At 43.4% G+C, this 26,830-nt stretch overlaps 1 protein-coding gene across 1 annotated transcript; it reads left to right on the top strand.

Moving 5' to 3' along the window:
* Positions 1–6,075: 6,075 nt before the first annotated feature.
* LOC106658878 (zinc finger protein 92-like) lies at positions 6,076–7,215 on the top strand (the record flags this gene model as incomplete). The annotated part of the gene is made up of 3 exons (XM_014381024.2): positions 6,076–6,254; positions 6,326–6,428; positions 6,499–7,215. Coding segments are annotated over exons 1-3 (858 nt in total), but the record flags the coding sequence as incomplete, so codon positions are not given.
* Positions 7,216–26,830: the final 19,615 nt, after the last annotated feature.

The following is a 26,830-nucleotide window of genomic DNA, read 5'->3' on the forward strand; positions in this document are numbered from 1 at the left end:
CTCTTCAAACGCTTTACAAACTATACTGGAGTCCATCTAGCTTTAACTTGACTACAAAACAGCATCACAAATAACAAATACTATTGTTGCTCATGTTATATTTGCTCCTCTCGTAATAGTCAAATCGAAGTCAATTCAATATCTCGGTATTGCACGTCATGGACTGGGTTTATATAAATTTCGTTGCATTATATAAATCTGTTAACTTGTACATAAGCACGTTTCACCGACTAGCGATGTTATCTCTAGTTTGACAAATTTTTTGCTTTATTGGTAGGTCCATTGTGAGCTCGACGCTCGCGCAAGTATTCGATACCCCTCACGCGTGCCATAAATCTTTAGAGAGGTGCGGACTTTCGCTGCGCTCGTGCGTGCCGCTGCCGTCGCGGTGCATTATTGCGAGAGAAAGAGAGGAAAAAATTCGTGCGTTTAAATTTGTATCTCGTCTCTCTTGCGAGCTTTCGTAAGTACATAACCTGTGACGTGTCAACGGTATTTGCGATAAACTTTCTCTGTTTTCAATATGCATAATTCTAGATTGAGCGACGATCATGGAACGTTTTCGATACAAAACGAGACTTGTATCGATTCGTTTGCATTGTTTATAACCAATTTTCTGCCTTCAAGTTTTTAGCTACTTAATATTGAAGTGAGTACGTGATGATCATTGGTTTAAAAAATTGATACCTTCAATTAATATCATCCTGAATTGTTTTTTTTTCACTTGAAATAATTTACGACAAATTTAATTTAGAAAAAGAAAGGACACGAGTATAATGAATTTCGTACCCGAGGCTTGACGATATTTCATCTCCAACCTGCAGCAATCAAAGTGAAGATTCTGAAAGTTTGTAATTAGGCCTTTTGGCTCTCTCGCTGCAATTTCAGTAGATAACAATATTATCTCGAAACCTGCTGCAAAAGCTCGTTAGTGTATTATCACGATTGCCTGTGTACGTACATTCTCACTCACACATCAATAAGTTTCATATTAAATCGAAGAGCCTGCCTAATACTCCCTTTTGTAATTACATTACGTATACCGTTACGATGATAACAACAGCAACAAGAACAACAACTGCAACAAAAACAACGAGCCAATCGATACGTACAAATCACCGCTCAGGGGTGGGAGGGGGCATTTTTGCAGCCAGGCTATCGACTCATTGTTATCGGCACAAAACGACATCGACGAATCACGCGTATTGCATTTACAGGTGTCCGCATATACATTTCTACGACCGGATAACATCGCTCGATCGTACATACGCGCGCGTGCACATATGCAACTCCACCCACATTTTGTTTATTCGCGCGTAGCTTATATATCTTACACGGATTATCTACTCTTAAACAAATAAACTTTCATACGAACGAAATCGTGACCTTATGTATATTACGGTGTTATGTGCGCGTGGCGTTTGGAGCGCGCGACAATAAGTGCAGCGTTTTACGCCGTAAGTGCGAAAAACCCGCTCATGGCGATTAGTTTATTAGCGCGATATTTAATTACGCGAACACACATATCTGTTTCTTTTTCTCGAGCGCGAGGCCTATGCGTAACGATTATTTATAAATTAATAATAATGTACGAGAATTTAATTAACGATCGAATGGTGATTTACACGAGCGCCGTAATACGTTTATAATATGTAAATCAAGAGATTTCAATCAATTTCTCGGTCGTATAAAGAACAACTTATTAATCCAATCCCTGGCACGTGCGCGCATAGCGCAGAGCGACCGACTATTTATACTAATGACACATACGTACCGAAGTAAACGAGCAATTAGTGTCTGCGGTGGTATATGTATACGTCTGGAGCATACAAGCACATATAGAGAGAGAGGAAAAAGGGGGAAAATAAAAAAGATTCGGTTTTCAATTCGCCAACTGGCTTAGATGGAAATACCTGTGGTCAGCGCCGCGAGTATTATACGCGTATGTACGTATACGCACGCGCGCCGCTTAAATCAGACTCTCGGGCTAGCGGTGATACCTATAGCTCGTCGCGTTTGCGGAAAGAACGAGGCAGAAGAAGAAGCAAGAAGCTCCGCGCGCGGATGTATCATACGAGCGTGGATATTTAATTAGCCTCTGCGGTGCATTATGTCGCTCATCGCGATATACCTCGCTGCGTATATAGCTAAGCGTATGCAGCCGCGCGTTTTCTATTAGTGGCGCGAGCGACGATTCGCAAATGTCTTTATTTAAATGTAAAACAATTTACCAAAGCTAGACTTCTTTTCTCAAAGGGCTCATAATGCACGTACATATATATATACGTATACTGATTAAAAAGTGAAAGTCGCTGGAAATTCCTGGCTCGCACAAGAACGATGTGCACAAGTGCAGCGGCAACGCGCCCGAGCTCCGTATTCACATGCACACGTTTATTATGAATTTGATTTATCGTCGAAAGTTAAATAAAACTTGATGTGTAAGAGAGCCTGAGCGATATTCGTCGGTGTAGCGTACTACATGCACACACACACACACACACACACACACACACACACACACACATATATAATGCACACATGAGCATTGATTTATGTCAAAAGAAAAATGCCAATACGTCTTGATTTCGAGTTGAGCTATGGCGCGCGCGTGTTGACTGATCGCCGGCTCGCTCTTGAACTATATATTTATAGATATTGAGCGAGAGAGTTCCTTTTGTTTTCTCGAAACGATAAATAAGTTTTGCGTAAGTGGGGCCTCTCTCTCGCGCGCGCGCGTCCCGCGCAGCTTTGCCAAACGATCGTAAAATTTTCTGCCCCCCAAAAAATTCGACGGTATTTTCGGAAAATTAGAATAGCTACGCTTGAAAATTTGCCTGCAATGATTTAGCAGAGTTTTATGGCCGAACAGCGACGTCCTTCTGGTATTTTGACTCATTGGCGAGACGACGTTGATAAATCTGTCTCTTTGCGTTGATATCTGTGTCCGCGATCAGCATTAATCACTCTAATGATCCTCGTCGCCCATAGGTCGCACTGCCTGGCGTGTACCTCTGTGACCTTGCCATGCTGATTTTTTTCGATTTGCATGTATCCTTATCGATTTCATTCGTACGAGTGTCATGAAAAAAAATTTGTCATTGCAATCGTGAGCTTTGCGGTCGTTGCGTGTTTTGCCGTTGGACTTTTAAAATGTAAAATCATTTAAAAAAAATAACAATTTAATTTTGTCACTGAATGAATTAAACGTAATTTATTATATCGAAATCTGATAACGAAAATATTTCTGTGACTATTTAGACGTGGGTAAAGCATAATTCCTTTGCTAACGAGCTCTTAATATCGATGTACACGACTGTTTCTCGGATGATTTTTAACTCGACATGGCATTAAATCATAATATGCTTCGGTTCACCTGCGGCGCTCGGGCAGATCGCGCATAAAGCACGAGACATTTTTAGAGCCACGAGGGTGCATCGGTTCCATATCGCGCAGCAAATTAAGAGCAAAATATTATCGGGCTCGCATTCAAAAACGTCCAATACGTTTACACGAGATATAGGGTCGTTAGGAAAAATGCATTACACGTGTGTATGTATAAATGCCTGCTGTATACATATATAGGCCTAGCGTGTGGGGCTCTGGATTGACGTTATCTCATCAGAGTCAAAGGCATGAGCCACACGTTGGTTATACACCGCACAGCACCTAGCGTCAACACATCAGCGCGCGCAGAGCCACCGCCGCTGCCCCGCGGTGCAAAGTCAGTTCTCCGTTATGTACGCCATATAGTACTTATACATAGGTATATACCTGTGTGTGTATGTGTAACAAGAATCGAGAACGAGAGGCAGTTGTCGAGGTTTTTTTTTTGTTCTCCTCCTCGCGCCCAGACTCTCGGGGATAAAGTCCGCTCGCGCTATGAGAAGATACGCGACTGATGGCAGCTCGCAAGACTCCAGCTCTCTTATGCGCGCGGCCAAAGAGGGAGGTGCACGCGCGCAGGCATATAACGTTCTAATCTACGCCCGTTGCTTTTTTGCACTTTAAATGTATAATATAAAATACGGTGTGCTCTCGCAGTACTTGCGCGCGAGAGCTCGAGAGCGAGCGCCATGCAATCTGTCTTCCGACACGTGATAAATCAATCTCTCTTTTGCGCTCGCGAGCGTTGTCTCTCTTTGCGAGTGTCCGAGCGCTGAATGAGCCGCGGACGACTACGAGAGAGAACGGACCCGAGTTACATTAACGCGTGTACGGCCGGCGCCCGTTGGAGCTTTATTGTGTGTACGCGCGTGTAAATGATTGCGATGAGATGAGCTCCGCGAACATAACGCGCGAACGTCTCGCGACACTCTCGATTCTATATACGCAAGCACTGCGAAGCACATTTCGGCTCGGTACGCGCGCACATATACGTTTCAGTAGCCCGAGCGACACTAAAATTGAAGTCCCCGCTGTTTTTACGTCTTTACGAAGAAAAGTATCGACTCGTCCGATCTCTCCGTGCGTGAGTTTGTGCATTTTAATATACGCAGCTGGACAATAAAAGGCGATAAATTTACGATCGTTAACTCGCGATAGAGCGATATAAATCGCGCGACACGTATGTATATCGGACGAATGGCTTACTTCGGAGATGCAGCCCCCTTATGGCTGCGCCTTTTTTTTTTTCTTTTCCATATAAACCGATCGATGCGCGGCTGCTTTCTGCGCGTGCGATTAGTTGCGGAAAAAAAATCAGACAATGGCACTGGTTTTCAAGGGAGAAAGGCTTGCTACAGCATGCCCATTTGAGAATAATCGCCAGTCACAGCCGATCGCGTCTATTTTTGCATTTGCAGCGATGACGGTGATGAAGTGCTATATGCGCACTTCTTTCGTTTTAGCGTACTTTCCTCCTTGGAATTCCCGCCCGTCTGATTTTGTCGCGCGCATTACTTCACGTGCGCGGAGCTTCGATGAGGATTTATAGTCCAGGAAGATAATAGTTATCCGCTCGCTACCACGCCAAACGTGCTTTAAGCTTTTTATAATTAATTTCATTACAAAATATTACGTACACGCGCGCTCTCTCTCTCTCTCTCTCTCTCTCCCTCGGATATCATTAACGCGAGCGTTGAGTAGCCACCGGAGTGCGCAGCAGCGAGCTGCTACTGTCGATCATTAAAAAGTGCAATTTCACGATGAAAGCGATGCAGCAGGCAGCAGTAGCGCGGGGGCTCCCTTAGGGGGGCCGGCCTCCTCGCTTGTGCGGGAGCTGCAGTGCCGCGAGTGCGTGCATCTACGCAGTCTCGCGTGTTTCAGCGCGCTGCCTGCTGCCTGGCCGCAACGTATCTCGCCGATGGAGCTTCCATAATTTGCTGTTGCCGTTGCTCGACCCGATACGCGTGCGCCGCGCTGCGCGAGTCGTTTCTTGTTGCCGGGGCAGCCGCGCAAATAAAGCAACGAGACCGGCTGTGGATGCTGCCGTGGTGTTTGCATGCCATTCAAGCTCTGTTCACATTGGCCTGCTTACTCTTTAGCGCTGCGAGCCGAGATTACTTTTTAGCTTATGTGTGATTACGAGCTATTCGGAGATGACGAAATATAATTTCAAAGTATACTAGCACCCTTCAGTGCGCTGCGCTCGCTCAAACCATGCCCGTACTGGACCGTGCGTATCATCAGAATCTTCAAAAATTTTAAAACTCGTCCTCGATGCAACGATTAATCGTAACGCGTTTACGTCAAAGATTTATTTTTAAGTGTTCAGATGCGTTGTGTAAAGTTATCAGTCCCACCGTCGCATTTATTATACTACCATCTGTATTTCCAATGACTCATTTAAACTTAATTCCAATACCAAAGTTACAATGTCTTTATTTGAGTGCAGTACCTTTATCGTGGGTTACAAATTATATTATTGTGTTATACAAATTTTTTTCCACATTATGTAAAGTACGTTGTGAAAACTAATCGCACGCCTGTATGAATGACACTTTCATTACAATTTCGCTGTAATTTTAATATTATTCGAGCACATTACTGACAGTCGACGGTAGAGGGGAAAATATCGCCAAGCAGCTGTCAATCGCGGGATCAACTCGCTAATATTACAAATAACGAGTTCAATTGAATTAATTCCTTGGTGAGCAATTGTTTACAAATTGAGAAGATCAAAGTACAGTGTTGGCTATTTGTGGTGTTCGACTTCGAATATTTTCTCAGAGTTCGAATATAATAATTTCTCAAAATTCACAGTGAATTTTTATAATGACGCGAGAGTTGAAAAGCAGCAAGGACATGATAAGGTATGAAATTTTTTGTACATGCCATAAAATTTTTTGAAGCGAATGTTTCATCAAATTTGGACATTCCTCAGAGTAAAGGAGGAACCGAAAGATAGTTGGTCAGATGGAGGCGAAGATTCTGTGGACTTTTACCAAGTTAAAAACTTTGAAACATTCCCACACGTTAAAAGATCGGTAAGTTTAATGATTTTAATTACTTTCCGTTTCAATATTATCAAAAAATACTACATCATTTTAATTTTAGGGAAGTTACATAAATGAAGCTATTGTCTTGAACGAGAAGTCGGATGATAGTGTAACCATTGAATTTGAATGCAAAGATGTAAAAAATGAACCGTCTTCTCTATTGAAAACCACCTGCCAATCTGATTGTAAAAGTTGCTTACCTTTAGTGAAAATGGAAAACAGAAAACAGACGAATCAATTGAATGAAAGAAGTCTAATGATTTTGATAAAAAAAGATTTTGATTATAGCAAAAATTGCTCATTTCAAGAAAACTCTCAATTGAAACTTGACAAAATCGATGAAATGAAAATACTTGAAAAAAGAACACAAAGTGAATTATCGTATAATTTTAATGCTTGTAAAAAAAATCACAACAAAGAAGCGAGTCTAAAAAGATATTTCAGTAAGGACCACAGACAATGTAGACCAATCGAATGTCATATTTGTCACAAATTATGTGATCGGTATACTTACAATAGACACATCATGACAGTACATAATTACAGCAAACCCTATGAATGTGAGATTTGTCACGAGTCATTTAATCGCAAAGATACCCTTAAAAGACACACAAAAATAGTACATAATCGCAGTAAACCTTTTGATTGTGATATTTGTTACAAATCATTTGGTTTAAAACATTACCTCGAAAGACATATAGATGCAGTACATAATGGTAGCAAACCCTTCGAATGTGAGACTTGTCATAAATCATTTGGACAAAAAAGTACCCTCAAATCTCACATAAATTTAATACATAATAAGAGTAAACCCTTCGAATGTGAGACTTGTCACAAATCATTTGGAAAAAAAATTACCCTCAAATCTCACATAAATGCAATACATAATAGGAGCAAACCCTTCGAATGCGAGACTTGTCACAAATCATTTGGAAAAAAAAGTACCCTCAAATCTCACATAAGTGCAGTACATAATAAAAGCAAACCATTCGAATGTAATGTTTGCCACAAATCATTTGCACGAAAAAGTGACCTCACTAAACATGTAAATACAGTACATAATCATAGCAAACCTTTCGAATGTGAGATTTGTCACAAATCATTTGGATATCAGAATGTACTCAAAAAGCATATGAATGCAATACACAATCAGAGCAAATCATTTCAATGTGACATTTGTAGCAAATCATTTGGATGTAAACAACATCTTAAAAGGCACATAATTGCAGTTCATAGTCGGAGCAAACCCATACGGTGAAGTTGCCATAAAGCATTTGGATACCAAAATAAACTCAAAAGTCACATAGTGGCAGTACATATGCGCAGCAAACCATTCGATTGTGAAATTTGTCATAAATCATTTGATGTACAGTATAATCTCAAGATACAGTACGTAATGACAGTACATAATCCTTTTAAATGCGAACTTTGTCATAAGTCGTTTAGACAGAAACATCTCTTCTAATGTCATATAAATGAAGTACAGAATGAATGAAAATCTTAAAAGCGTAAGATTTGTCCAGGTATATTTGGACGCCATAAAGAATTCTGTAATCACACGAATACGCTAAGTAATTTTGTAAAATATTTCGATCTGTCATTAATTTTGTCCTGATATTGAAAAATCTTTTCCTCATCTTTTGTACATAAATAAAAGTATTTATAATGTGCTAATTTTAAATTATTCTTAAAAGTATTTATTTTGAACCGATGTATCAATATTCCAATTACCAGTTGAACCGCTCAGAAGTACCTGCTCCCTATTGGTATGTTACTTTAATAGTAAATTCGAGTATATTGCCAATAACTCGATGGGGTTTACGGTGATTATTGAATAATTCTGGTATTGTTTTAGATTACATTAGGAACGATACGATGACAACACCGATACTCCCGAGCGTTACACAGACTCATTATAGCTTATTCAAAGAATCAAACACGTACAGGTCGCAGAAAAACAATTCGATATTTACTGCAAACCTGAGCGAGTTCATGATAATATTCGAATTTGTTCGTACTTAGAAAAATCTAAAATTGACAGAATCTAAAATTGAAAAGAATCAAAAAAATTCAATTGACAGATTTTTACCGAAGAATCATCGAATGAAAAACAATCTTAACCATTGATTGAAGCGGCTCAAGTGTGAACGAAGCCTTAAGCAAACGCACGCGCGAGCTCGCCCCAATGCAAAGTCTTGTAGTGCGTGCAACAAGACGTAATGTGCTTATCGATAGTTTGCAGAAAAGAGAGAAGCTAATTTGCGACTGTCGTACATTTCTTCCATATCTTTCAACGTTCCTGCTGCAGTGGCTTTTTCTCTCTCTCTCTCGCTCTACCGAGAGCTGCTGCTGCTATGTGTACACCGCGAGCCTGACACGCGATTACATTTATAGCCGAGAGTAAATTCTCTCAACAAATGCGACTATCTATTTATGCAAAGTACATCGTCGTCGTCTACTAGTGAGTGTATGTGAGCGTGTGTGTGTGTGTGTGTGTATGTAGCAACTCGTAGCAAGGGTGGCAGATATTCAATAATAATGATAACGCAACGCAGCCACAATAATAACAATGATGTTATAGCTTGTGCTTTACACAGCTCTGCTTTTTTATTTTCCATTGTCAATCGGCCATTTTTACACACAATTTCAATAAATACGCACTTACACGTCGTGACTTTTGTTCCTCGAGATTCTGTTGCGCGCGGCTGGGCGCTGAAAACGATTCCTAAGCTAATAACACAACACCCATTGCTCCCACGTTTGGATTTTTCGTAAACTCTATCTCGCAGCGATTCGAAAAAAAAAAGAAATACATCCGTTAGCAGCAAAAGTCTAGGCTTACTTGTTTCTGCAAATGAAAGCTCTCAGCGCTCTGTGCTACAGCAGTAGTGGCCCTCGCACAGTAGCAATAACGATCTGGAATAATCGAGCGCGGTTAAAGGTCCCAGAAAAGTGCATTAAATACGGAAGTAACAGATATCTCTTGAGTCGCAATCTCTCGGGCTCTCGCAACAGCCTCTTGGGTCAGAAATTCGAGACAATATACCACGTGCATTTGTGTGTGTGTCTATACGTGTGTAAAGATATAGCGCGCTACAGGTAGGGCGACACACGAAGCTTTCTTCGAGCTTTTTTTCGCTTTCGATTCTCTGACTGCGCGGCTCCGTTATCGCGATCGATGCATCATAGCTCGAGTACACCTGGAAAAGTAACAAGAGTATCGAGCGGCCGCCACTGCTTAATGAGTCGCTGGAGCTTAACAAGCACTAGCAGCAGCAGCAGCAAAAGAAGAATATGTGTACGTAATCAAAGACCGGGAAAATCGAGAGCGATAATTTCGTCGGCGGTGGCGAGCGCGAAAAAATGACGTCGGATCCGTAAAAAGTCAGCCGCTGTACTATCGCTTCTCGATCTGGCAAGTTGAGGCAACGTCAATGACGACGAGCGACGTAGGACGACGACGACGATGGGGACGCGCGCGTGCGCTTATATTATATAGCGCGTTTGAGCTCGCTCGCGCTCTCCTTCAAAGTAGCCGAGCAAATCGCGCTAAGGCGAGCGAGCTCCAGAGAAAGAGGTATAAAGTTTCGCGTGCGCGCAGGGACGTGCACTGTTGTGCGCATTATCCGCGACCAATCTTGCTCTCGGGTAAGCCAACAAGCCAGCCTAGCTCTTTCTCTCTCGTTTTCTCTCTCTTCTTCTCTTTCTCTCTCTTGTGAAGTTGTTGAATTATTGGCCTGTTATCTATATGTATATTTACACATATATATATGTACAAGCGAGCGAGTAAGAGAGAGAGAGAGAGAGAGGGTGGATAGTAGCTCAGCGCGCTCGGCAGTGAGTTGTGCGGCGAGGAGCGCGCTCGCTTCTCTCTCATCTATTGAAGATCGAGTTTCAGGTTCAGGTCGCCTCTTTTGAAAGGCACCGCGCCACTAGCTCCGCCGGAGCGCTCCTGTTGTAACGTACCTTCTTCCTTTTTCATCCTTTACTTTTTTATTCCCGCAACTGCGTGCCTGGCTATGATCGTGAAAGGCTATATTCCTGCCCGCGTTCCACGTATACTGCACTGCTGTGCGCGCGCTTGTTTGTTTTGTTAATCTGAACAACTTTTTTTCTTCTTGCTTTCTTCACGAGTGTCCTCCGTGCGATAATTACGATGAGTTTTAGAAAGAGCAGTTCTCACTCTGTCTTTATCTCGAGGCGATAATTCAAATTATCCTTGACCATGGGAAACGCCAGTTGTAAAGTCGTGCACCGAGCGAGCTTTCAGACATCGCGAATGTATAAAATATATCATTTGTTATAAGTTCAATAAAACATTGCTTGTGCGCTTCGAGTACGACTGGCAAAATGATGAGTATGTAAACTAACGACATCTAGAACAACATTATTCATCGTCGATATAACTAGGTTGGCCATTTGTCAACCGAAGCATAAATATGGCGCGACACTAAAATTGTTTATTTTGCATGTCGCCGATTTGACGAGACTTCATCTGCCATCGTGAATTATAATGTTTAAAAAGCAACGATTTTTAGTAAAGCTGAGCCCAAAGATCTTACGAATTTAAAAACTTACCGAATATTTTAAAACCCAATGGATCCATGACTCAGACTCTTTGAATACAAGTTACCTGCACAGTTAATCTCGTGAAGCGGTGCTGTTTTTTTCTGGTCCGGTTTCTGTATGTAAAAAAAATGTCTCCGTTCCAGAGCAAAGGGTGAATTATCACACGTCGAGACCGACAGAATGGAAAAACTGGAGCACTTATAGGGTATTGTATAACTCGCCGCCTCTTGGTCGTCGAAAGAAACAAACGACGCGTGACTCGAGCGCTGTTCTCGGACGGACATCCATCCGTATTTGTGAATATATGTGTGTGTGTGTGTGTGTATTTATAAAAGGTGTGCCATATATATGTATAGCGAGGCGAGCGTCATGGCATTACTGGCACGACCACCGCAACATCGAACGACGACGACGACGACTATACGACGACAACCAAATGTTCCGAGTTGTAGTTAGCACACCTTGTGTAGTATATAGCGAGGCGCACCACCGGCGACGATCTTGATTTTATTGACTCCTTTGCGCTTTGTACCTTGTATACTTTGTTTTTTCATCCGCTCGTTCTCTTCATCTGGTGTGCGATTTTTTTTCGCCGTTGTTGCTCGTTTCGTCTATCGAGCGCACTACTACCGACCGAGCTCCAACACTTCCCTTTCTTATACATATATAAACGCCACAGGAACGTACATAGGAAAACAAAAAAAGGTCACGAACTTGGTGTTTCGCGGCAGAGCGAGCTGTAAATGACTGCCTATACACAAAAGAGAGCCACACAATACACGGCCGCCACGGTGTGTCTCTTGCTTATATATAGAGTTATATAGGTATAGGGTCTGTGCCAGCTGAAATATTTCAAAAGAGGACACCTCGCATCGATAGCTCGACGCTATAGTATAATTTTCACAAGTGACACACGAGGGTCGATCTAGTCAAAGGCTATATATATACGTGTGTGCATATTGATGGGTGTGAGTCTCTTTCTCTTCTCTCTCCTCTGCGGGCTGGATATGTACTTGTGCGCGCAGTTCGTGACACCAAGAATTGTCGCTCCGCTGTCTGCCCATTAGCCGCGTGCGCGGCCTTCTTTTGCGCGCTCGCGAGAGAGAGAGAGAGAGACTAGAGCCTCGACAATCGCTGATTATAAAATGCGCGCGAGAGCTCATCGTATGTATATAGTGTACCACAGGCAGGCACTGGTGCATATCCTAGACACACACACACACACAGCATCAAGAGCCGAGCTCGGCCCGATTTATAATTTCGTGACCGCGAACTCACCCTACAGGCCTTTCCGCGAGACCGTGAAAGCTGCAGCCTGCTCCAGCTGCTCGCAGAGCGAGTGCATGAATTAAGATTAGAATTTGTATATTGGTAACGTTTTATGGAATGGTTGCAGCGCAGCCAGCTATATACGTGCAGTCTATATAAAGCAGCTCTCGAGACTTTATGAAGCTTTCTTCTCTCTCTTCTCTCTCGCGGAGGTTCGTTGGGAATCGTGTCGTGAAACAAATATGTCCATTTAAATGCATTCATAAATTGTCTCTAGAGCGAGCGAGGGACTACCTACTCTACTACTACTACTACCTCTACTCGCGGGCTCTCGACTACTTATGCGCCGCAGCTAGCTATAGCTGGAGCTCGCTCCCGAGTCGGTGCATTTTTCTCCGCGCACTGCTAGCTCGTTATTTTGTTTGTGTATATATAAGCAAAAATACAATTCAACGTCCAGCTGCTGCAGGTCTCGTGCAAATATGCCGGCCGCTGCATCCGATTGAATATTTAAATCGCGCTTATACTTGCGACGACGACGACTACGATGACGACGGAGCGCGCGTCGTCCTGCAGGCGTCAATGCGCTGATGCTGCTTTCTTCGAAGCGTCGTGAGCCGCCTCTTGACACGGTAGATTCAGGATAATGGCAGCTAAATTTGCCTCTCTGCTGCTCGACGCGTGCGCATACATACATACTATTTAGAGTTCAATCGAGGCGGGCGTTTATAAATCTTTTTTCTTTCTACTCGTTGCAGCCGCAAAGTACAGTCATGTACCTGCTCGGAGATACGAAGCTGCGCTCCGTCCGACGCCACCGTGGCAACCTGCATCATCGTCCGCCTACGTACGGACAAAGCGCGGCCGTGTATAGACGTAGTCGTCGTCGTCGTCGTCGTCGTCCTCGTGTCGAGACACCCACGCGCCCCCAGGCAGGTGTCGCGCTCGCTGTACGCGCGCCGAGAGCGAATATTTTATTTCTCGACTCGTCGTCGAATGGAAACTTACAATGAGCTATTTCATAATTAAAATACATTGATTAATCAGCCGGTGCGTGTACAATAATACTGTTGTTTCTGCGCGAGGTCGTCTGTGTAGCTTCTTCACTGCATGCGATAGAGATACGTATCGTAGTGGGTATAGTACATGAGCGCGTGGACGAGAGAAAGAGAGGCCAAGCTGCACTATATTATACGTAGGCTGGCTCCGCGCGGTGTATATAGCGCTCGAACAGCGGCAGCATCGGCATCAGCAGCAGCAACGGCAGCAGCCCACTCGGCAAAGGCTCAATAAATCCTTGAAGACTTCCTGCATACGCTATCTCAATCGAGAGAGACGGAGATGCGTGTTTTCTGTTTTTCAATCCTGCGCCTGCACTGCCAATTGCTATTGAGCACCGCGCACGGCTTTTGTGCACTTTGTAAAACGTGCCCGCGAACACGTTCGTTGACTGATTTTCGTCAAATGATCGTTTTTCACATTCAGATGAGTAAAGATAAATAATTTTTTTTAACGAGAGTATTAGAAAGTAAACTTTCCACCGGGACAAAATTTTTTTACAGATTGATGCTGGTCAAATGAAAATGATCAATAATTTAATTATTATCATATATTTATATCAGTTTTTAATTACTTTACTATTCCATAATACAACTTTGAGCTTCCACCACTAGATGGCGAGTACCTATATTTGTAAATCTGCAAGTGACAAACTCAAAATAACTGTATAAATCAAATTAGTGAAGTTTTAGAATAACTATAATTGTATTCAATAACGAGGTAGTATCAAAATGTTCAATTACCAGCAAATTTTGCGCCAAATTATTGATAAAATGATTCGTTTGTTACGAGGACATTTTACACTAAAATAAAAAGAGTGCACAAAAGCGCAAAAGGAAATAACATAAGCCGCGTGTACGCGTGTATATAGGTACATGTGCGTTGGGCTCATGGGTGTATCGTATATCGCTTGGCACATCGTATTGTATCGCATGGCATCGAACACACCTCTTTTATCCTTTGGCCACACCTTCGCGTCCAAGTGAAAATCCTTCAGGTTCGGCTAAATGAAAAATCAGCGACTCGTCGATTCTTTCCGGTATATACGCACAATACGCGCGCGAGTAATACCTCCGATATTATGATGTATAGACCGAGAGCCGTACGCACACATATGCACACGCGTACGTATATCCTTACAGTAAATGCGCCAGAAGCTAAAGCTTCCATGCGCGCATATACGACGCGTTGCGCTGGAAGAGAGAAAAGGAGATGATATCGGCCGCCACTCGAGGCGGAGGCAATGGGTGCGGTGTGGTATATTCTCTGTCTCGCGAGGTCCCGCAAGGGGTCGAAACACGTCGTTAAGACCAGATTCCAATGCCCGGCATTACAATATTATGCGTAGGATACGTGTACGCGTGGAGCTGCGCGCTGCTACAGGTGCTCGGGCTCGCGCGACCGGCAGCACTCGGCCGGTATAATACGTATACGAGCGTTGTTAAGATAGCGTTTGCCTCGCGCGGAAAGCAGCCCAGCACCTAAGGGGGGTACGTACGCGATTACTCTTTGCGCGCCGGAGCTATTGAAACGTAGCGTATATGCTACGCGAAACGCGATATATATGCCATTATAAATTCATACGATAAGTACATTTTGTATTCAAAATTCATATCGAGCCGTACCGCCGAGCGACGACGCGGCGGCGAATCGGGAAATTCTCCGTTGCAGGGAAATAATATAACGAATACAGGTGGACAAAAGCTGGAGCAGCAGAGAGAAAGAGAGATGGCAGATAGAGGTGTAGCGAGCTAGCTATGCAGGCAGCGAGCAAAGAACAAAAAGGACAGAGGGAACTGCAAAGAACAACCGTTTTATGACTTACACGTGTAGCCTCGGAGCTTTTTCCGTGCGCAGGCACATTCTCGCGGAAACTGACATCGAGCAACAGCAACTCGGAGAATAGCCAAGTAGCAGCAAGCAGCAGCTGTGCTGCCTACTTTTAGCATATACTGATCGATGAGGGAGTCGCAAAGTATACGGCGCATTATACTACGTATGCGCCTGGCAAGTCCGAGAGGCTAAAAATGTATCGGACGCGAATAGAGAAAAGAAGAGACAGTTGTCGTAGAGCCGAGACTTCTCGGAATGTATATCGCGTGTCTCCGTATAGCAATTCATGCGCGCTACTATGCGGATCTCTCTCTCTCTCTCTCTCTAACCGTGGTAGAATAATTTGTGTGCCCTTGCGCTGGCGCGCGTACCGCTACTTGAATTCGTGATTTTGATTAAATCCCCTGCAGCTCGATCCGCAGCTCAATTCTCTCTCTCTCTCTATATATATATTTTTGCCTTTTTACATCGCATTCGCTACGGCGAATGTAACGACGAAATTTATACATCATACACATATAATATCGAGCCGCATAATGCGACTACTGCCGACTACTCTCTGTGCCCGTTTAATAACTCTATCTACTCGTCGTCGTCGTGCGGCGAGCGGCGAGCGGTCGTCGCGAAAACAGGTATACACATACGTGTGTATGATGGCTCGCTCGTTCGATGCACGCCCACCCGGCGGAAGATCAAGGCGGCACGCGACCACGTCGCATCGAATCAGCGCGGAAAATGTGGTTTTTCGAGACGAGAGGACTCCGCGCGCACATATAACGTAAGTCGCCGCCGCCGCTGCCGCCGTGCGCGCAGCTGATATGCGAGGAAAGCAAGGCAGTTTTTCTGTCGGCAACTGCCTTATATTACATTTACGGACGCAGTGGCAGTGGCGACGGCGGCGGCCCGTATTACGTGCAAGAGGAAATATATTTCATCGGGTTGATTCGCTCTCTGACAAATACATATAACAAACGTTTCTCCCTCTCTCTCTCTTACTCTCGCACATGTCGTATTACAGAGGTGTATATGTGTATAATGTACGTAGCGAGCTTGGATGGTGTCAACTTTTTGCTCCTGCTCGGCACGTGCCTAACTGTTATATCGTGCCATTATACGTGTACCGATAAAATAACGAGCGCAGGGGGTGGAATCGTAGAGATAATCATCGGTAGTCATCTGTGACTGCTGTGTGGCGCGCAGGCCATGGCCGGGCGCATAGTTGCTCATCATTAAAACGTTGGCCTCTGCGCGCCCGATGCCTCCTTGCTGATTCACCCGCTCATACAGAGTTTCGAATTAATTGGGCAAAAGGCATCGGGAGGCGCGGATCTTTTTTTCCGCCATGCGGCTGATAAGGGCTCGCCGCTGGGGCATTGCTATTGCTCGCCAATGCTCTCCTATGTACATGCCGGTCTAATTGGGGTGGATAATGCGCAAAATGAATCGCCAGCTAGTTTTACAAAACGTCATTTATTTATACACTTGGCGTATTGAAATTAATTAGACCGAAATTGATAGGTTTGAATATCTGTTATTTATCCTTGAAGCACGCGTAGACAAGTACGTAACAAGTACACATCTTTGGGCAGCTGCTCTATCGAGATCACGTAAGAAAAGGCACGTAAGAAATGGCGTAAGATCTAAGTAGCTACACGCACTGCACGTGCTCCATGTTCCGTACCATGTGTCATTCAGCAGCGGCTACTGCACTTCTCATTAGTGAGTCATCAACGTTACATTTATGGTATAGTAGAGTCGGTGTGCGACGCGATAAGTCGTATAATATCATCCACGCGTGTGCGTGTAACGTTGCACCTTGTGCTAGCCGCGCGCCGGCTCGACGCGTAATGAAAGTCAGGTCAACTCTCGACATAAGAGAAAGAGAGAGAGAGAGAGAGAGAGAGAGCCGCGGCCGCTGCACAGATAACACGTAGCGATAAGAAGTTCTGCAACCTTCGCATCGCTTAATTATACTATACATATGAGTGTGTGTGTGTGTGTGTGTGTGTTTCTGTATGAAGCTGTGAGAATGCGCGCAGATTTTTTCTTCATTTTTAAAGAAAACGAAAAGATATGGGGATCGAGCTAATCACGGGGAGAGTACACGCGATAGCCAATTACATCTGTACATTTTCGGATAATATGCATAAGACGCAATTTTCGGTTTTTAATTTTCTGGTAAATGAGCTTAATTATCGGCCCATAAGTGCCGGCTTGCAGACAGTCTCGCAGGAATATTTCGTTAAAAAAAAACCCCGCGATATTGGATCGATTTTTCACCATGCACGATGCGCTCGCTCGATAGAAGAGAGAACGAGAGAGACGAGACAATATTTTTTTTCTCGCCTCTTACCGGCTCTTAATTGAGACGTTCGAGGCCCAAACGGCCAGCGCCGAAAGTCAAAGGAGAGTTCAATTTCGAAGATTAATTACCCCATAAGAAAATTATTACGTGTTTGATCATTTTTTCGCGTTTCCAGCATTTTGCGCTTTATTATTACGGCTCGTATCTGTATCGCAAGATCTGGCAATTTAGAAGCAGTTACATTTTTTTCGCCGAAAAAAATATCAAATTCGTTTATGGAGCTTCTCAAAGGTTCCTCGAAATTCTGCAATAAAAATAAAAAATCGCCTCGCTGGGACCTAGGTCTGCCTAGCGGCGACTCAGACTGTGCGGTAATCCAATAAAAATTCAAATACTCAAAAAGGGAGCACTTATGGCGATGAGAAAAAAAATAAATATCCCGAGCGTCCCGCAGTTCGACAATAACTTCTTCATCTGCTTTACAATAATAAAAACTCACAATGTGCGCGTAGCTCACGGCTCTCCGCGGGCTAACGCCCACACAAATGATGACGATAATCTCGTATACAAATGTCCTTTTTGACAGGAGCACAATGCAAGGTGCTTTGTGCCCCTTGGACGTCTTCATACTTGAATATTTTCGCATCCATATACGTATACGTTTATAAGCGTATATTTTCCTTCAGGGGATTTTTCGCATTCAAATCGTGAGAGATGATATTCGAATGATTCGTAAGAGAAGTTGGATGAAAATTTGCCTGTCGCCACTACTGAGAGTCAATAGATGATTTTTTTCCAATATACTCGAAACGTAGCGTGAGATAACTGCACTTCTTAATTTGAGTTTGAGCACATGTATTTTTTCATTACCGCACGTATGTTGGTTCAAGACATATTTTCCTCGTACTATTGATTGATGGCCAAATTTCGTGAGCTATGAAGCCGGTGCTGGGGGCGCTCACTCATTAATTGCTCTATTATATTCCTGGTATTTTCGAGCATATTGCACATATGTACACGCGTACATTCAGAGATATTGATTCACCAACTGTTATGCCATTAAGTACCTACCACCATGTCGCGAGTGAATAAATTTAACTTCAATAATTATGGGCCCTGCCCCCCTGGTTGTCGTTTAATAAGATGATTGTCGTTTGCGCGTTTCGTTGTTTCGAATATATTTTTATAACGAAAATAAAAAAGGATAGTGCTAAAAAGAATGAAATGTGTTAATTAAAGGTGCAAAAAGAGACACGCGAGTGACCGGCTGTCAATCATCGTACTTTTATCCCAATTTACCGGAGGGTTACAAAAAGCCGCACGAGTCTATAATAAATCTTATCGGCGCCTATACAGACTTCCAACTCGTCAATAATCCGTCCTTGTGACAGTTTTTTCCCGGTACTTATAACCTCTCTCGTACAAGCATACGTATATGTATTCGATAATCTTGCACAACGCCCTTCACTTTGTTTCTCTCTCTCTCTCCTTTTTTTTTCGTGAAATCAATTGCGAGGCGCAAGTACACACGTACTTACGATAAAAGGCGTCGATTACACGTGCGCGCGCAGTATTAGCGCAGACGTGTGAATTACATGAGCGCAGGTAAAGCGAAGCCCTTTCGCGTACTTACACCAGCGTCCCTACCTTTTATTATTTGCGCTCGCTATTATTTAAATGCTTATCGGCGATCTCGAAGGCGCGTGTGCGCTTGCCTGCCGCGCGCTGACTCGCTGCTCTCTCTCTCTCTCTCTCTCTCTCTCGCATATGGCGCACTTACGGAATTCATTTGCATACGATGAACGACGATGCGCGTTTGTTATTGTTTTAACGACCCCCACCTACGCACGCAATCGTTCACCGTTCAATTAGCGATATTTTTTTTCTCCGAATATTAATTCATATAATTAGAATTGCTGGTGCTGGCAAGATTTCCAGTAATGTTATTTAGATGATGATTAAACTAATATTTGTCGATAAGAAGTGAACCGAGAAATTCAAAATCATATCAAAAAGTTATGTCGCATGAATGTGTTTTACCATTATGCATTCCATACATGAGGATTTTGAGATTACATTCAGACTAATCATGATGTTTACAAATCATGACGTACAAAACATTGTAAACATAGCCTTAGTAATTGAGTATAAGCTATTGAAGAACTTACATTATCTGTTTTTTAAGCTAAATGTGAAATGAAACAAATGATTATGCAGTGGCCGAATCACATTAAAGAAGGATTTAACAATTTTATAAAAAGTGAGGCTGATTAAGAACTACCGAAGATGAATAAATATTATGTGTTTCAGAGTACCTTTTATTTAAAATTTTTACGGAAAACAAGTCTCGAAGTGGCTTTTAGAAGCACTTTTTTACCTTTAGACCTTTCTGAGTATCTACAAATCTGAATTGATGAAATTTTTTCAATGTGTTTCGTTGTTGTTGTTTTTCCGTACTTTATGGTAAACAAGACGAGGTATATCGCTGGTGCGTCAACGCAAGCATTAATACTCGCCTGCGCGCATAATTCAAGTGCACAGCTTGGATATTCGAGCTTCTTTTCGAGGCTCGCGTGATGTATATTACGCTGAGCGCACTCGAGAGAGAAAGAGAGGGAAAAAGGATCTCTGCTCTCGGTACAAATACACATAATTAAAGGATACTTAGTTTCGTTTGCACCTGTAACAAATATACGGCTCTGGGCTCGCGAGGCATAGCTGTGTGCTCCTGCAAAAGAGAGACTCTTCTTGGATTCAGAAGGGCTTGTTCCTCCTTCTGCGTATAAAATAGCCACAGTAGAGCTTTTATAAGTGTCCGGTTACGTCTTTTGTGTCTGTTACTGCTGCTGCTGTTGCCGTTGGTATGCTACCTGTCTTGCAGTACGAGCATATATAGAGAAAACGCGCTGCACCCTCTTCCTCTTCTTCTTCTTCTTCTGCTTCTTCTTCTGCCGCTGCTGCCACTGCTGCTGCTGCTGCTGCTGCTGCTTCTATACGCTGCAATACAGCGACTACTTTTCAGGAGAGATCATACGAAGATATATATCTATATACATTTGTGAGTGTGTGTACTTTTCGTAAAACCGTCAGGATTCCTCCGGGTCCAGAGCGCGTGACATTTGATAGGCCTCTTGCATGCGCGCGCGAGGTAGATACTTCCTTCCGTGTAAATATACAGCACGCACGCGCATACGGATGACCATTGGCCATTGGTTACTCGCTCGCACTGATAGATATGGCCACGCGCGAAAACGACGCGCACACACGCGCGAACCCCGAGCGAGCGATGGCGTATCTTATAATGTTCTCTCGCGTATATATAAATGTACGCGCTGCATGAAATTCCACGTTTTGGTCCGTTGCACCAGCAGCAGAAGCAGCAAGTTGGTGCTTATAGCAGCAGCAGCGATGCTACCGCTCAGATAGACTGTCGTAAATTTTTGGACTTTTCGCGCGTGCATACATACAATATACACTGCGAGGGACAGAGAAGAGGATGCGAGGACGCGGAAATTTATCGTTGGCCAAGCTGCACGCGTGCACTGCACAAGTCAATGCTGCTGCTGCTGCAGCGAGTATCGGCGCGCTGTGCGTATAAAGTCAATGAAGCCGAGCTTTTTTTTCTTTTTTCATTTATTTCGTCTTTTTTGTCGCCTTCGCGCGTGAATGCCTCGAACCTGGGTGCGTATGGCAAGTACTTTTATAACGTTTTTCCGAATGACATTTACAATTGCGGCAATTTTTATTATCGCCGAGCCGAGTCGAGCGCGACGGCCTTTTCAATAAAAAGCTAGATATTATAAGCCGGCTCCGTGGCAGCTGCACAGCCTCCGATCGAGAGAACAAGTTGCTAGCAAGGTTCAGCCGCGCACACATCGTCGAGTAATTTCATATGTATACGGCGAGTCGTTATAGACACACTACACTATGCATAAATACACATGGGATGCGCGCCTATATATATGTGTAGGGCCCACCCACGGTGTGTATGCCTTTATCCGGGACCTTATCTCCTCGTGTGGTAAGAAAAAGAGATGACGTCTGTTATGACTTTTCTCTCTCTCTCTCTCTCTCTCTCTCTCTTTCTCTCTCGCCCTTTAACACCAGCGCGTCGGAGCTCTGAGGCAGTTGACGCTGCCTCATAAAATCTGAGCGAGCGCATCGGTACGTCCTTTCATTTGAGGTGAACTACGATATCGGGTTCCGCTGCGCCCGGCCAACGTGTCCGGGTTGGTAATTCATACTCTGTTCCCTTCGCTTTTAGGCGAAATGTATATATTATTTTATACATGTGTGTGTGTGTGTGTGTGTTTGTGCGCCACCATAGCCGACCTAATTATGAGCAACGGTTGTGTATTCAAAAAGCCAAGCCCAGTGAATCATCGTTTCGGCTTAGTCTCGGCAGCGGATCCGCGTCGAGTGCAATTATTTCTTGTATTTACTAAAAAAAAAAAAAGAGGAAGAAATAAAAGGTCCTTGCATCGATCGCACAAACTGGTCCTTTCGCGGCTCCGCGTGCATCATCATCATCATCATCATAAGCAACATCAGCAGCAGCATACGTATCAACTCTCGGAATTGATAAGCGTAATTCATAATTTCGGCGAAGTGCGCTTATAAATATTACGCGATGCGAGACATTATAAATACGCAGAGAAAGAAACGAGCCGGTGCTGCCTCGCCGCCGCGTCGAGCTTTTATACAAACCGGTTGGCGCGAGCTGTTGCGGAGGCCGGGGCATGTACGAGAGCGCGCGTAATTCAGTAGTTGTTGTCGAAAAAACCCCACGATCATCGTCGACGTCGTATAAATCCCATATTACATTCGCAACGCGCAGACAGAGAGAGAGCGAGCGAGAGAGCTTGTAAGATACGTTATTAGGATTAACGTACAACGTCCGAGGTGATGATAAGAACTATAAGTTGCTCGGTAATTTCAATGCGCGCTTGCAGCAATACATCCGCAGCTGTTCGAACGCAGGGCTAATTAATAAGATCTATTTGGCCTTTCAGCAAACTGAAATCGAGCGCTTAAGTATGTGTACAGCTCGTATGGATTTGCCAAAAAGAAGGAAAAAATACAAATGTTCCGCACGCGATCTTTAGCCGCCTATGGATTTTGCGCAAGAGCCGTGCAGAATTTATGTGAGAAATAATCGCGCGATGACGAAAAACCATATACTCGTGAGCGGCCAAGGCAGTGCTGTTTTTTAACTAATTCCACGCAGCAATATTTACGAGACAAAAAGTGCGCGCGCAGCTCGAAGCAAAGGGTGTTGTATGTATGCGTGTGTGTGTGTGTTCGTGCTGGGGCCTGCATCTGCACTCTGCACGAGAAGGAGAGATAAGTAACGAGCCTGAGCTCAACGGAAATTGTTACCAAAGATGATTAAAATATTGGATAGTGCTGCTCTTTGAGATCTCTATTTCATCCTGCTTATAAACGTAAACAGCATTAACTTACAAGAAAGCAAGATATTTTCAGCTACCCGCAGCTTTTTTCTAACATTACGATCGGGAATTTTATGAGATCGACAATGGATTAAAAAATAAATAAATGAACTTACACAGCTCCAGATTTGTCAATCGTCGTGCCGACCATAATTTAAATAACTCATCACTTCTAATTCTACTGCGTGATGTAAACTTGTATCTTCGCCGCCCTCTAGAGTTCCATGAGTATATTAATTTTTTTTTCTGTTACGATGTGTATTACATGAATATTTGTTTGCGTTTGCATAGATACCAAATAAAATTAAACATAGAATAAACAATGCTTAAAACTAATTTAATAACATTAATTTTCAAACTATTGGCCCTTTTTATTTAATAGCTTGTTGAGAACGAGACTTGCTTTACTGACGAGCAGTGTTAACTAGATGACTCGATCAGTTTCTGCATCGCAGACCTTGAATTTGTCACACCGCAGAGTTACGGAGTTCTTTTCAAGTTTTTTTTCGATTAAAAAAAAACTGGTCGCGGCTCCTGACACTGACTGATTAAGTGATTGGCGTGTCCGAGGTTGTTAATTTAGCTGTAAAGGCTCTCGATCACAATAGACGCTCGGCAAAAGTGAATCTGCTCCTTTATTCCAGGGACGATAAAAAAGAAGTCGCGACGCGGTAACTTCATCGATGGGAAAGATTTCCAGACTTTCGCGTTCGTGCAAGCATATGGTCTCGTAGTTGAAGTACGTCAGGGAATGAACGGCGTACTCGCGACGTCGCCCGAAATCTACTTGAAAATCTGTACTCTCCCACAAGTATAAAAAAAAGTCGAAAACTGCAGCATGTGGCATTATATCCACAAATCACAATCTACGGCTCGTGTATGATATGTTATGATTGAGAATATACATATAGGCAACATCGATGAAACTTTCAAGAAATGCCGCACGCGTCCGACAGACGCTTACGTATACGCTATACACACGTATATATTGTGCATATGCATGGTGCAACGGAGGGGGTCTCCCCGCGTATGTGTGTGTGCGACTCTGTGTATATGTAAGAAGCGGCTAAAATCTTTGATCTCTTCTCTCTCTTTCTCTTGCTCCTTCTCGAAGATGCTCACGACGTCCTCGCAGGTGCATGTGGTGCGCCGAGCCGAGTTCAGAGAACGTACACATATAGATATTTATATACATGCTCGAGGTATATTGAATTGAGCTATATATAAATGATTGTATCGGATAGTCGAGAGATTTTCTTCGGAAACTCGTGCGAGCAAGGTTAAATGATATATTTTGAATTATCGCCCTTGAGGAGCATTGCTACTATATGCGCGCAGAAAGATTAGTGATTATGTTTGCCGATACTTCGCTTCTGGAAAGACGTTTCACGGTACGCTGCCAGCATATGCCGCGCAACTCTCACAACTGTCGTTCACCGCGACGTCTAAGCGAGCATACAGCCTAGCTTATCACTTTTCACTCGTGAAAAAAAACGAGATCGAAATTTTTTCGCTTCCTTCAAAAAAATTCGGTACAAAACGCTTCTTCCTGTTGACTTTTTGGATTTGAGGGCTTCTGCAACGCTTCTTTTTTTTTGCTCCTTTTTGAGTAAACGACGAGCATGTCGTCGTCGTCGGTGTCGGCCTCCAAGGATTTGGCACAATAGCTACCGGATACATCTCTGCAGGTGCGATTTTTTGAAGAAGAAAAAACTCGCCTAAACCAAGCCGGACGTTCTCAATTTTTTTTCTAGATTCCGATGTTTCTTTTTCCATCTCTTTCAGCAAAGATTATCAACCCTATAAATTAAACGCTAATCGTTCGAAACTGTCGAACACAATCAAAACTTTCTAATCTCGCTCCTATTCACATGTGCGAATCGATCGCATTAATTTTGAACAATAATATTTCAATGTTATTAATTATCAATCGCGATCGAGCCGTTTTCATTTATTTGATTATGGAGCTGCGTTTCCAATAGCGAGTTGCGAGCTCGATCGATATATCGCTTGGGCGAAAGTCCGCATAAATCATCATTTAATTCAGCTCGATTAGACGATCGGTTCGCTATAATTATGCGTTTTTCGCGCGAGCTCAAAAATAACTGGTTTCGATAGTGTCTCTCTTGGGTAAAGGTGCAACAATAGATGCGGAGCAAAGCGCAGAGAAAAAAAAAGACGGTAGCCTTGGATGTTCGGGGTAAAAAAATCTCCACTCGGGCTGCAGTGCATCATAAACCGGTATCTTTAATACTTTCTCGCGCGTCAGCGTATCCGCCCACGCTATAGCTTCGCCGTGTGCCTCTTCGCTCTGTTTTTCGCGCGTGCTCCGCGGGGTTTATCTGCGCTCGCCTATCGGTCAGCATGAAAACCTAGTTTAGACCCGGCCAAGAGAGAGAGAGAGAGAGGGAGAGGAAGAGAGAGAAATCGCAAAGTGGACGTGAGCTGCTTGAGCGCGTGACATCTTTATCGCAGCGAGCCGCTGAACTTTGGGGGGTAGAGCAATTTTTTGTTCCTCGGCTCGGTGGAGCAGTCGTTGTCATTCGCACGCGGACGAGCTTTTCGAACTGTATAATTAGCTTAGCGGCGGGAGAACTGACAGAAACTGCGTTAGGATCTTAGAAATAAAATATATACACACACATACGTACTCTCTCTCTCTCTCTCTCTCTCTCTCTCTCTCTCTCTCTCTCTCTCTGCCAAGACAGTTTGCATTAAAAATTCTAGGCACGTACACACACTTTGGTGCTGTGGCTCGAGCTCACTCGCGCGCGAACACATATATAATATAACTCTTGAGTTCTTATAGCTTCGGGCGTAGTGCTTATACCGCGCATGTTATGGTCTGTGTTACATAGAGGAACACGTGCCTCGGCAGAAATAAAATTGAACAAAGTTAACGAAGGGGGAAAAAAATATTGAAACGAATAAAAAACGGACTAGGCATAAATATATACGAAATAGCGTAAAACATCGAATACTTTCACTGCTTTATATATATGAAGGCGCGTGCGCATGTTTATAACGAATGATCGATAAGGCCGAAAGAGGTCAAGCTCGATTTGCGCGTTTATGTATGCATTTCTTGCACCTTTTATTATTTACACGGCTTGTGGCATAGTACATACCCGTGTACTACAAGAGTAGAGTAAATCGACAACAATTATGAATATATCGAATAAAAGTAATCCAAGCGTACACCTCGAGAGAGCATTAAAATTCAATCAAATGCAGCCCTTCGGTTTCAAGTTCTTTTTTTCTTCCTTTTTTTTTTTGTAACAAAAGGCCATGTCGAGTCAGCAAGAAATAACCTCGCACCATCGAACAAGGGAGTTTATTGGTCGAGTCATACTCTCTTTCTCGCTCCTTCGCGAGAGAGCCTGGTACATAAAGATAACTTTATCGAAATAAAATGCGTAAAAAGGTGTTATTAAAACGAATCGAAGGTGGCTGCAAAAAAGAAGAAGCAACGACAATGTTTCCTTGGCACTTGTTGCGCGTTCACAGGTATATAATACACGTGCAGGTATTTTGCTTTTTGGTCAAAGATAATTTATATAGAGCCTCTCTCATGGGGCGTGTAAAATAATTATATCAAACGATAAGGACACGTGCGTCGTCGTCGTCGTCGTCTAAACAAAACTATATGTACGCAATTGCCTTGCATAATCGCGGTATACGAGCTCGTCGAGATAAGACACCTGAATAGAGAGACGGCCGTGGCATGTGTAACATCGGACAGTGTAACTGGGCCCAGACGCTCGTCGCGGAATGTCGTTTTACACCATAAAATCCGACCACCTTAGTAGCGCTTCATTGAATTACTCTCCTCTGGCTTTTATACTCGCACCTCTTCGAGAGAGAGAGAAGAGAGCCGCGCGTGTATAGGCGTAAATTATGCACAT

This window comes from Trichogramma pretiosum, unplaced genomic scaffold, assembly GCF_000599845.2.
Source record: "Trichogramma pretiosum strain Unisexual culture from Peru unplaced genomic scaffold, Tpre_2.0 scaffold2, whole genome shotgun sequence".
NCBI classification, from domain to species: Eukaryota; Metazoa; Arthropoda; class Insecta; order Hymenoptera; family Trichogrammatidae; genus Trichogramma; species Trichogramma pretiosum.